The sequence below is a fragment of the Ammodytes marinus genome, assembly GCF_949987685.1.
Source record: "Ammodytes marinus genome assembly, chromosome: 12".
NCBI lineage: Eukaryota > Metazoa > Chordata > Actinopteri > Uranoscopiformes > Ammodytidae > Ammodytes > Ammodytes marinus.
In genome coordinates this window covers 20,495,682-20,508,630 of record NC_137216.1, presented here as the reverse complement: position 1 = coordinate 20,508,630, position 12,949 = coordinate 20,495,682, and the positions used below count along the sequence as shown (strand labels likewise).

Genomic DNA, 12,949 nt, shown 5'->3' with positions numbered 1-12,949 from the left:
AGCGGAGGAAACTGGTGGATGTCGCCTACCGGTACCGCGCTGATCTGCTTATCACTGGTTTCACTTCAGAGGTGTCGGCCAGAACACCACTTAAGGCCAAAAACGTCAGACTATAAGCATGAGAAGAGGAGTATGGTTTTTCCGCTCTTTATTTTCCTTCTTTCACAGGCACAGCAGCATAGATCGCAGGAAAAGAGACACAGGCTTACATTCCGCTCGTGAGGAGACGTTAGAACAGCTGTTGCGACCTGCGAATCGCGGCCGTCAATAACATCCATAAACTGTAACTTATAACAGCGATCGGGACTGCACTTACTCACACACGGGTGATTCACATAAACACGTTTCAACTGTGTCGACTACTGCGGCAACATGCGCGCTCACACACCTGACCGAGAGAGAAGAGAAAAGGAAACTTACTAGACAGACCCTGCGGCCGACTGACGTCACGGCCACTAACTGACAGCTATACTGTCATCCACACTGAACAAAACTCATCTCAACACTCTATAAGAAATAACAACACTGTAACCTATAAACTTTGGGGCCTTTTCTGCATGTAGCCTATGTGTGAGTGTTTGTGTGTGTGAGTTAAATGTTAACAATCACTGGTAAACAGTGCAATTGGGAAGTGCAGCCAGCAGCGCTCGTGCACGGCTGTGTGTCGAGGGGTGGGGGAGGGAGTCCCGAGGGGAGAGGGAGGAGTTAAACGGAACTCCGAGGACAAGCTAATTTCAAATCATGCTAGCTCTCTCAGATCGTACAGTATAGCTTTAACTTAACTTAATTGTATTATTTTTAAATGATAAAGAATCAAGTTTTATTTCATGTATAGCTAATCTAAACCAGAATATAAACGATTTAATGAATTAAGTACAACGTTTTGACCAGAGTAGCTTTTCATTATAATATGAAAGTGAAAGTAACGGTTACTAACAAACAATCAATTCATACCAAGAACTACATTGATGGAAAAATGTCAGTTACCTCTGAGCAGTGTCCTCTTCTTGTCACAGTACTGGAGGGTCAACAGCTTGATATAGCGGCTTGAGTTGTTATTCCTTACAGTCTTTGCGTGACCAAAGGCCTCCAAAATACAGTTAACCTGCATATTTTATAAAACCAAAGGAGTATCCAATGAGAATGACTTTCCCTGCAGATTATACATTGCTTGCTTTTTTCAGCACATGGAAATCATTTTAAATATTTTTTATCGCTTTCACACATACAGTACTGTATTTCTAGACCAAAAAACAATAGGTTCTGCCACTATTTCAGTTTCTACCACTAGATGTCAATATGCATCCATTATGTGGGTGCTCAGTATTTTCTGTGTGTCCCAGGATGATCAGAGAGTGAGCTGACCCAGTTATCGACTACATAACGATGACTTCATCAGAACAAAGCACTTGCACTCCCATGCTATGCATTGCTTTGTTACCGAACTGATAGACCATGTGCATGGCAGATGCATGGTGCACATCAAACATGTCATAATCTGAACCACAACTACATACACAACTGGGAAGTGCTGACCTAAATTAACATCTTTTCTATATGTAATACAAGGGATGAAATTACTTTTTGACCTTGCTTAAACCTTTTTTTTTATGAAAAATGTTCAAATGTTGTTTCCATACAACATCTTCTGGTCATTATTTATTCTATGATCGTAGTATCACCCGATTTTCTCGCAATGTAATTTTTTGCTGTTCGATTGTACTCAAATTTTGTCATTCTATATTTTAATCAAACAAAGGGTCTGAGTGCTCAAATAGTGTCTTTGAAAAATTAAAAGCTATCAAGCATTGAAGAAAAGACATCCAGGGAAGGACCTATGTTCTGGTGTACAGAGCCATAGCATCTATTAACTTCTTAAACACAGCAACCAAGAGCAGAAAGACACATTTACAGAAAGTCTGGAGATACATTTACAGAAAGTTAATGTAAAAAGAAGTATGTGCCTTGATCTTAGGAAGATGAAAAATATTCACAAGTTTTTTGACGAGGAATGATTATGTAGAGCATTAATTTTAAGGGGCAGCACATTTGTCTACTTTAAAATAATTTTCCCGACGTTTTTTGTAAACTCACAGTAAAGCAACCAAGGCATGAAATCAACAAACAATACACGGAGGCTCATGGCCAGGACATTGGTGTAACATCACATGTTCCTTGGTGAAATAAGCGTTCAGGACAACCCACCAGATGACTGCTCAGACTTACGTGTTTCATTCTGTGCTCCAGTGCAAAGCCTTTGGGGCTGGAGCGGGCTGTCAGGTGTCTCACTATGTGCTTACAGGCCTCTGTTTTTCCAGAACCACTTTCACCACTACAAACACAGAAAAATGCAGATTTATGCCATAGTTGACGTTATTGAAATCATTTTCATTCTATGTAACTATATGACATTTTTTATCAGAAGCTAATATAAAGCTTCAACAGTGTCAGTTAGAAAAATCAAGTTACATTTTTCAAAGTTGCTGACTTTTAAGTATAAAATTCCCTCTTTGTGCCTGTACTACATTTCCGTATAGAGTTATGGAGGAGCGATAGTAACACACAGAGAATGTCATACTAAAGACAGTAACTTTGGTAGATGATCACTTGATTTGTCTCACATATACTTGAGAAAGTACAACCTGTTTCCATGTCTATATGGGCACGTGCCTAATGTTTAAAGACAAACTTGCAGAGTTTTATACTGTTGCGATATAGCTAAACAGTATGTACTTTGATGAACAATGGAGTTTCTACATTGAGCTTGATTTTCTCACAGTTTTTTTAACAGACTAGTCTAAATTAAAACCTCTGTTTAAACGTAATGGCATAACAGTTTTCTTTGCACAACATTGCATGTTCTACATTTTATTTTGAACATGTAACAATGTTCAGTACTGTTTGGTAACTAAGCTTAAAATGGCAAGCAATAATAATTCAATTAAAAGGCTGCAATAAATGAAAGGAGGCCTCAAGAGGCCATATTAACTGTACACAAATCAAACATATGTGTTGCACCTCTCTGGATGTGTCTCAGAATAATAGGTGTTATGAATTAGTCATCAGGGTGTTTCCCCACATCTGTCAAATCAGTTACATGTCTCTCCACCTGCCTGACATCATCCCCTCAGGGAAACCCCACCTATCAAAATCTAATTCAGTCAACATTCCTCCATTGAACACCCCTTTCAATGTGCTGTAACTGTCACAACTTATCTGGCACTGGATACCTGTTTTTTAAATGTGCCATTAAGTGGATATTAAATCCGACATAAGGTTCCTCTACAGTACATGCTCTGAACCTCACCAGCATGCAGAGAGTTGAGACCAACATTGTAACACTAAGCAAGCAGATGGCTGCAGAAGGTCACCAGCCGTTACTAATGACCACAGTGTTCTGCGCTGCCCTGTTTGCCTTTGTGTATGTGTGTCTCTAAATTTCCTACGGGCCAACAGGCCTGCTGAGTGTGAAGTCCAAAGGCCTTTCCAATGTATTCTCATTTACCAGTTTTTATTAGATTTCAAGGGCACTAGCCTCAGGGGATCATGGCCAATGATTGCCTGAAAACATGTAGGAGTGTGTGTTTCTGTGCATGTGTGAGGAGTGCGGAGGGAAACAGGACGATTGAAAGAAGGAGACACAGGAAAAAGTGGTATAAAGTGCAGTATGGGAAGGATGAAGGAATCAAGAGAGAGTGGGTGTGTACGTGAGAATGCACAGTACAATGTCCTTGCTTTTGAGTGTGTGTGTGTGTGTGTGTGTGTGTGTGTGTGTGTGTGTGTGTGTGTGTGTGTGTGTGTGTAAGTGAGATGGATAGCCTCTGGCCAGGGCGCATTAACTCTCTGCCAGATTGGTTACAACTCAGCAGGAATGTCACTGGAGAGCCGGAACAGGATTTAATTGCAATCAGAGAGGTGCCTCCGTCCAGCAGAGGACAACGAGCAAGATGCTGTAACGCTCCCATCTCTGTGTGAACGCTGAACAGGTCTAAAGCTCAGCACATGCAGAGAGCTAATAATCCCTCAGGGAGTGTTTAACAGGTGTGTGGCAGAGGGGTGGGCAGCTGAACTTTACTAGTCTCAAGGTGCAGAGTTTAGTGTTTGTGCGTTGCAGGAGCTGGATGTACCTCAAGATGAAACACTGCGGGTGCCTCTCCTGCAGCATCATGTGGTAAGCTCTTTCTGCTGAGGAGAAGATGTGAGGGGGCAGAGAGGAGCACAGACGGCCTGTGGAGCTCAGGTACAACTGACTCACCTACGAGATAAAGAAACATGGATACACACATCACAGAGGATACCGTTTCAACCAAGCAGTGAAACAACAGTGGGTATAATTTGTGTGAGTGTGTGTGTCCGGCTCACTAACAAGGTGTGGTTTACCACTCAGTTTACTCAGGTTACAGTCTAACCACGTAATTTAACACAAGTGACAAAGTCTTAACTGACAGCTGTTTATGTTGACTCAGACACCCAGTCAATCAAGTTGTGAAATAATGTATTGCAACGCAGCAAAAGCAAAATATACACTATACAACAAGCTAAACCAAATTTATTTCATTCAGCTGGTCCAGTTTTTGTATGCACACAACATTTGTTTTGTAACCTTTTACAGCAGGTACAACATTTATAAAATATCCATTAAAGATGTTATCCGTAGGATTACCATCAAATGTATTGTCTGCAGTGGCGGCTCGCCCATAGAGGGCGATAGGGCGCCGCCCTCCTTGAGCCATATCAGCAAAAAACGAAAATATAATAATGAATAATAATGATGTTTTTTTTTTTTTTTTTTGTATTAATAATCATAATTTATGATTTCAATACAGTTTTTACCTGCATCTAAGTCTGAATATCATTGTACAATCAGCGTCTGTGCTCTGTACCGTCACTCTGGGGCGATGTCGGGCTGGTTGAAAATCGCCCCCAGCGCTCTCATAGACATCAATGTAAAACTTTTTTTTTTCAAACTGCAAGCCTCGCAATGCAATCTCTATGGGTTCCGGGGGTGCTCGCCCTAACGTGTTGTCGTCATACGTACAGTAAACAATAAACCAATTACAGTGACTGATACAGTCACATGTCCAGTATGCAGCCCAGAGCGGTCATATTCAAGACCAACACAACTTTATATCAACTCAGGCTAGGCTGGCAAGCTACTTACTTGATCGGACTCGGACTAGGTCTTTCCCAGACAAAATGTAACCATCAAGCAAGTATCTACCAAGATGGATTGGGGGATCTTATAAACGCGGATTTTCACGGGGCTCGTTTGAACGGCTAACGAGGCTAGCAGGATGCTAATGTGCTAACGCTCTGTCCTGCTGCCGCTGCATGATGATATGGACTGTATACTGGCTTTTTATCCATCCTGATGGCAGCACAGAGACCGCATGGATAACTTTGGGTGTCACCCCTATGCATCATCTCTCAGAAAAGGTAAAACAAACATTAAACATCAATCTGCATATACGAGCCAGCGCCGTTCAACAGCTGATCGGCTATTGAACGGCGATCAGCTGTTGATCGTCGTTTAGCTGACAGCTGCTTTCACCGTCCGACATAAACCCGCCTACCAAGTGCTGTAGACAGTAGTAACCCAAACCAATGTGATGATTAGCACTGTTAATGTTGCACATGCTATGCCAGCATCCATTTTTGTCTCCTAACTTTTAAAGGAAGCCTATCTGAGGAGCACACTGGTAGATGACAAGTTATCTGTGATGGCCACAGCCGGATAATTAAATCATTTTAGAGCTAAAATAATTTTATTCAAGAAATTAACTAACTTAATTTCCAAAAATACTGTACAGTGCAATGCTTGTCTAATGTTGCCAGAGTGGTTATGCCAGATGAACAGGAAAAACAAACAGTTAAATGCAATATGACATTGTCATATGCTATCTGATTTAGGTTAATTTTGGGTCATATTTCCCATCATGGCAACAATTGCCCCCCCTGAGATTATTGTCAGGAGCCGCCACTGATTTTCTGTAAAGTTCAAATCTATCAAATAGTGAGTTAAAACAATGTTGATTGAGCATATGACCCACTGGTGAAAGGTCCTGTATTTGCTGCTTTGCCCTGTTATACTATCGGAGGGGCGACATCGTATTTGCCGAGCTGCAGCAATGCGTTCTTGAACTCAGGACATAGGAGCTTCAGACTTTTCAAAATTGATGAAAAGGTCATTCTGCACGCTGTGTGCACTGCCGTGTCTGAAGTTCCTGATTTTCCACGTAGAATCGAACGCAACATGCATGCCTGGGCGTAATTTTTTCTTTCTTTTTCAGTTTAATTTGACTCAGATACAATTTCTATCATACTGATCCTATGAGACAACTGTGATAACACCTCTAGCAGATGTCTCCCAGTGCTGTATTTGGGGCTGTGGAAAAGGGAACGAGGTGGATTGTGGACCACCAAACCAGAGGGGGTGACAGACGGCTAGCAAATCACACATGTTGTGACATATGTCCTTCACACACTGGTTCCCTGCTCCACCACACACTCTCTCAGTTAGGTATGGATACCTGGAGTGAACCCAGACACAGGCAGGAATGGGACAGCCAGAGGGGGCTTTGGCGTCATTCTGTTATGGCAGGATAAGTTGTCTCCTTCTCCACCCAACCCCCCTTGGGTCAACATGGGCAAGCACCAATAGGCACCAATTCAGTGTTTTACAAATGAGTTCTTTATAGTGATGAGGTAGCTAAATAAAGTATGTGTGAGTCTGAGAGTGAGCTAGAAAAACTGGATCCTTCTCTTCCCCAGCGTATGGAGAGTCAGCCTTGTGCAATGTATCACTGACAAGAAGACTGCATTATTTATCAACTACAAGGTCCATTTCATATGTTCATGCCCTGCTTATTATACAGTTAACATGCCCAATTGATAGTATGATTTTGCATGTAAAATACATGGCCTTTCAAATATAAATCAACATGTTTTGAGCATGGATTATAATACATAGACCGGAAATTTTACATCAACATATATTAAAAGCCTATATGAAATAGTGGCAATTTAGATACATACTTACCAAAGTGGAGTAGATGGGCAACTCTTTGTTGGGATTGACCAGCAGAAGGATGTGTCCAATGTAAGTCTACACAAAGGATTAAAAAACACAGCTGAACGATCTTTGACTCTGAGTAGAAGAAAGACGTGAATCCAACACTGTATAACTTTATTATATTATCTTTTGGTTGTAAGGTTGGACTGGGCTCTGCTTTGATTGTTCATTTTGGCATAGGCTGAAACTGGGTTATATTTTTTTACGGTCTAAATCTTAAGGTAACATAACCAGTGTTGGGAACGTTACTTTAAAAAAGTAATTAGTTATAGTTACTCACTACTTGTTCCGAAAAGTAACTGAGTTACTAACTGAATTACTTTATAATAGAAGTAACTAGTTACCAGGGAAAGTAACTATTTGCGTTAGCCTACTGTAAAAAAAAAAGTTGCTATATGTCAAAATTTTGATTTTTCTGAGCAGTTTTCACAAGTCAGTTGAAATGAGTAGAACAGACAGGTAGGCCTACTTGTAAGCTACATCACCTTCAATATGTATTGCACATCAACAGACAGCAAGAGGTTTATCCTGCACCTGCAGTATTTTGTTCTCAACAAAAGTAGTAGAGGAAACTGCTGAATGTACCGTGCTGATCTGCTATATCACTGGATTCACTTCAGGGGTGTCGGCTAAAACACCACTTCAGGCCAAAAACGTCAGACTATGAAGCATGAGACGATGAGAGGAGGAGTAAGGATGTATCCGCTGTTTATTTCCTTCTTTAACAAGCACAGCAGCATACAGATCCCAGGAAAAGAACAATAGCAATATTCGGCTCGTGATGACACGCTAAACAGCTGTTGCAACCGGCGAATCGCGTCCGTTTAATAGCGTGCATAAATTATAATTTATAGAGATCGGGAAACTCAATGCATTTACTCACAAGGGCGATGCAAACAAACTCAGGGAGAGCACGTTTCAATCGTGGATTGTTAGGTGGTTACTGCGCCAACGTGCACGCTCGTAGCTCACACAACAGAGAGAGAAAGAAAAAGAAACTTCACTAAACAGGCGCTGACGTGACGGCGCTAACTGACAGTTCTAATGTCATCCACACACCGGTCTCCTCACTAGCAGTTTGTGTAGTATGGAGCCAGGGGTGCGTTCGGATTACACCGTTTATTCAATCAATTCAAAGTAACGCACCGCATTTAACGTTCAGTAACGATAACGGCGGTGTAACGGCGGAAAAAGTAATTAGTTAGATTACCCCGTTACTGAAAAAAGAATGGCGTTACGTAACGCCGTTCTTTTAAACGGCGTTATTCCCAACACTGAACATAACCTGCAGAAGATGTGCTGTCTTTCCTTAACATCAGTATTCATGGTGGTTATAATCTCCCTAACCACAAGAATATGGTAATCTTATAGCAGAGAAAGGTAAGGAAGGAACCTCGATTGATAACCTCACTAATAACCTTTCTCCTATAATATCAACATTTTTGCCCTTCCTATGATATGCACAGACAACCTCCTGAGGCCATTTAATAAATATAACCAACTGCCAATTTATGACCCTGTCCACTAAACTGCTAACCCTCTGTGTCTAACAAAGAGTCCCGGAGGCAGTTTGAAAGCTTACACTGTGTCCCCTGGGAGAGCACAGACATTGCTAACATTCTGTAACCTGCTGCTCTGCCCTAAGGCCCTGGCTCAAGGTTAATGACTTGAAAAAATGCCCACTGCTTGTGGACACAGATTGAAATTTACAGCAAACTGAGAACAGCGCAACACCTCCCCACTCACTCTCACTGTTGTACATTTTTATGAAAAGTGTCTAAATAATCCTGCCTTCATCACTAGGTTACAACTCTCCTTAGGGGTTAAGCACTGGTCCTTCTATCCTGGCAGAAGGCAGCAGACCACTCATCAAAGCCCCTCTCCGACCACCCTGCTGGGAACATATGGACCATTCACTGCCTTTGTCTTCCCCCTTTTTCTGTCCTTCACCATATCTCTTCTTTGTTCACCTCTTTTTTTAAATGCACTCTATTATGTTCAGAAGGTCAGGCACCTTACGCATAGAAACAAAAAGACCAAGAAGGAAAGGGGCAAAAATGCAAATAGATGAATTTATTCAGTAACATGAAAAGTGTCCGTTTTGGTGTTTGCTAACGCTTCTTTACATGTTAAGCCATTATTTGTTTACCTGGCTTTATTGGCAAATATCTTTGCTACAAACAGCGTTATGCATTATTTTAACATGTGAACATCCAGTAAAGAGTAATACTACACATGTAAAGTATATCAGGGGTCCTGTGATCTTCCCATGATAGTCTCTCTTTGTCCAATAACTGTCCTTTTCCTACCACTTCTACTTCTAAATAGACTGTACTTGGAAACCATTATTCTGAATTCTAATAATTTCTCTTCTTTCTTCATCCATCAATCTCCTACTTTTCATTGACACCCCTTTGTGTGTCCCCTGCTGTGGCTAACTGTACTGTCTGTCGCCCATCTGGGTTTCCATAATAGACTATCATTACCTCTTCACAGAGAGGAGACTGCAACGGAAAGCCCCACATTGATCTGGTTCCAGTCTTTATAGAGCACAGTCACATAGAAAAGTATGGACACAGTTTTAAATGAGAGGAGAAAATGACAGGAATATAAAATGGGCCATTTGTTGGACATGCAGGTATTTTACGCCAGAGGATAGTTATGGATTTATCTTTACAAATCAATCTACGTATATGGTATTGATTTTGCAATTGTCCTCAGTGTAAGTAGGTATGTAGGAGTTTCTATTGGAATTAGGTACCACTCTAACACAAGTCAGCAGGCTTATACTGAGATGAGGAGTTCAGCACATGAATAAAATCTGGTGTGCAGCATATTAGGGCTAACACAGACTCAACAAAGATAATGAAATAAAATAAAATCACCACCAGTCATTGGCTGTAAAAGTCTCAAAGGTTGCAAATATATATAATATATAAATATAAATAATTGACAGCACAATAAGCAATAGCATTTGTGATGCACTGTGTGTGATGTTTAAACTTGAGAAGCAGGGCATACTAGATGTACATATGCTTGAGGGAAACCTGCTGCTGCAGTTCTCACGGGTGTAAAAATGGTCTGATGTGATCCAAACACTACCCTCTGAAACTCCCAGACCGTAAACAACACAACACTCCAATATTAATAAAACAACTGTAGTGGCCTAGTTATCCCAGAGGATGTGTGTTTGCATTTCTGTGATCTGCTGCATGTTGAATCTTGTGTGGGAGCAGAGTCTTACGTAGATTTGGTCGTTGCCAAACCGCTTCTGCATCTCGTAGAGCAGGCTGCTGTCGGTCAGCTCACTGAGGGACGCCAGGTCATCATTGGGTGCAGGAGGCATCAGCTTGACCTTGAGTAGGAATGCAAGGTTAGAGCACTAAGGTCTGCAGCTTAAGGCATAGTATTTTACATGATAGTAATGAAGTGTTGCACAGTGGTTTCCAATTATATTTCACTGAGGCCCACAGATATCGCAGGATTTTGTTCCAAACAAACTCTTCACTAATGTTATTATTCTATAATCCCACTTTACAAACGAGACAGGGAAGCTACCTTGTGAAATTAATTGGAGGATCACAAGATTCTTGGGTCTCAACTGTCGACATAATTACTTTTCAGTATCACTGCTAAATCAAAACCTTATGACAGCAATTCTAACAGTTTTCATGATTTGATTTATTTTGTCAGATTCCCTATCAGTTAAAGGAATACTTCACCCATACGGAACCGGCGTTCTATCATAATAAAATCGCTGTTATAATATAATGAATGAGGTTTTTCTTCCTTTAGCCCAGCTGTCCTGTTAATCCAAACCCTACATTTTACCATTTGTGATGTCACACATGGGAAAATGTAGGGTTAGACAGTGAGACCATAAAACACTCTTTCTGCCTTTTCTCAGGCTAGGATTAACCAATTTCTAAAATGTTTGCACATTTATACTACATAATATCTCAGAGTTCAATACACCTTCATATTTCCACCGGTGAAGTAGGTCTTTAAGGAACTATGAAACAAAGTGATTACACAATGTATGAAGTTCAAGAGGAAAATAAGGACAAGTGAGCCTGCTGAAGCGACAAAAAATTACCCATAGGATGGGCTAAAAAGTATATATTTGTTGTTCACAGATGCAAGTTTAATTTATGATACACCAAAACATCAAAATGACAATTTTTTAAGTTGGTGCACAGCTTAGCTTCTTTGACAAGCCCTGTTTTTACACCATTTAAACACACATGGCAGTAACAAAATTAGCTAAATAAAATCTTTCTTCTTGTTTTACCCCACTGGGTAAAACATATCTGAGGTAACCTTTGTTCTTACTATATGATTTGGTTATGTTTGGAAAAGGTACCTGCTCTAGTTTGCTGGCTCCAGAGCTATAGGGGCCATCGAGGCCATTGTCCTGGGAGGGCTGGTGGCTCAGTGCACCACCTGCCTCTCTGAACATGGCACACTTCTCCAGCAGACTGTCCCGCTTAGAGATGGGGAGACCGAGGGGGTTCCTGGGTGATGGATGGATAAACAAAAAGAAGAAAAAGACAAAATAAATGGAAAGTCAGGAAGCAGATTTTGGGCAAAATGGAAGTTGAGAAAAAAAGAAAAGTATTTACAATCTTTGGAGATACCAATTGTTTTTATGAAACTGTTCAAACCCACAAGTTCTTAACAGGAGTGTTGAGGTCGTGTGAACCGCCATCATAACGCTGGTCAGTGGAGGGTAGAGGAGCAGAAGGGTCTGTCAGTCTCTGCAGCCAGCTCTCCTCTGCATTCAGCAACATATCAACTATGGGCTCTGACGCGGCAATGCCTGGTGACATGAAACATAACACAAGTTATTCTGTACAGCAAATTTTTGTAGAAAAAAAATTAATTCACAGGGACAAGATTATTTTGATATAGACAAGGTATCTGTAGTGACACATTTGTAGTCTCGGAAATTGATTCACCATTCTGTACCATTGGTAAAAAGAGAGAAAGTGTGTTAATATTATTAGCAAAAAAAACATGAAACTCTGCTATAAAACAACCAGGTACACCTTTCTGTTCACTTGTCTTTTCACCATGCCAACCTTCCCCTGTAATCCATGTGGATGAACCGGCACTGGTGCAGAATGTGAACCCCACTGCGGATCAATCCAGCTGTGCTTAAGACGAGGGGGAAGTTAAGATCCCCCCTGTCTGTAATGAGGTCTAACAGGGCACAGGGGAGGGGAATGGCTTCATCCTGCCTTTTTATTTCTGTGTGACTGACAATCCCCAACACTCCCATCTCTTGCTCTGGCTTTCTTTCGTCATGTGGCTGCTGAGGGAGGGGTGTGAGGCTCCAATTGGAAAAGGGGGATTGTGTCAGTCTCTAAAGGCTTGTTTCACATCTTTTCTAAGCCCACATGGTAGAATCTGCTATTGATTAAGCAGGACTGAGGCAGTCAGCGGCGTGATGAAGCCATGGGAGGAAATGGTTGGAGGCAGCTATGATATTCTATCCCACAGTGGAGAGGTTAGAACCAAAAGCCCCTCATAATGACACATTTCATTATTGTCACACAAATGACATCGTCACATTTACAATGACTACCCCACATTCATCAGCAGCAACGATCAATGGGTGGTTTCATAATGATCCTCTTCAGATCTGAGGTGCTGGGAGTTCTATCCCTGTGTATATGTGTGTGTATATGAGTGAGACTTTGCTAGATTGATTAGAATCATCAGCCAATAATGGCTTTTGCTCCAAAATTAATGTTCTCCAAATACATATGAATATGTAAATAAACCCTTTAACACCCACATAAAGTCTAAGCAGACTGAGGATAGATCCCTTTTTTTTAATCTATAGTGTTTAACTTTTCCAAATACATGTATGTT

At 41.0% G+C, this 12,949-nt stretch overlaps 1 protein-coding gene across 1 annotated transcript in view; it reads right to left on the bottom strand.

Annotated features, from left to right (window-relative positions):
- myo16 (myosin XVI) overlaps positions 1-12,949 on the bottom strand; it is a gene marked incomplete at both ends in the record, with an annotated part of 90,997 nt that overhangs the window by 52,978 nt on the left and 25,070 nt on the right. The window contains 7 exons of the mRNA XM_080037585.1: positions 988-1,105; positions 2,227-2,332; positions 4,128-4,255; positions 7,040-7,105; positions 10,317-10,427; positions 11,436-11,586; positions 11,741-11,891. Of these exons, the coding sequence (XP_079893711.1) occupies positions 988-1,105; positions 2,227-2,332; positions 4,128-4,255; positions 7,040-7,105; positions 10,317-10,427; positions 11,436-11,586; positions 11,741-11,891 (831 nt within the window). The remainder of the gene's footprint in view (positions 1-987; positions 1,106-2,226; positions 2,333-4,127; positions 4,256-7,039; positions 7,106-10,316; positions 10,428-11,435; positions 11,587-11,740; positions 11,892-12,949) is intronic.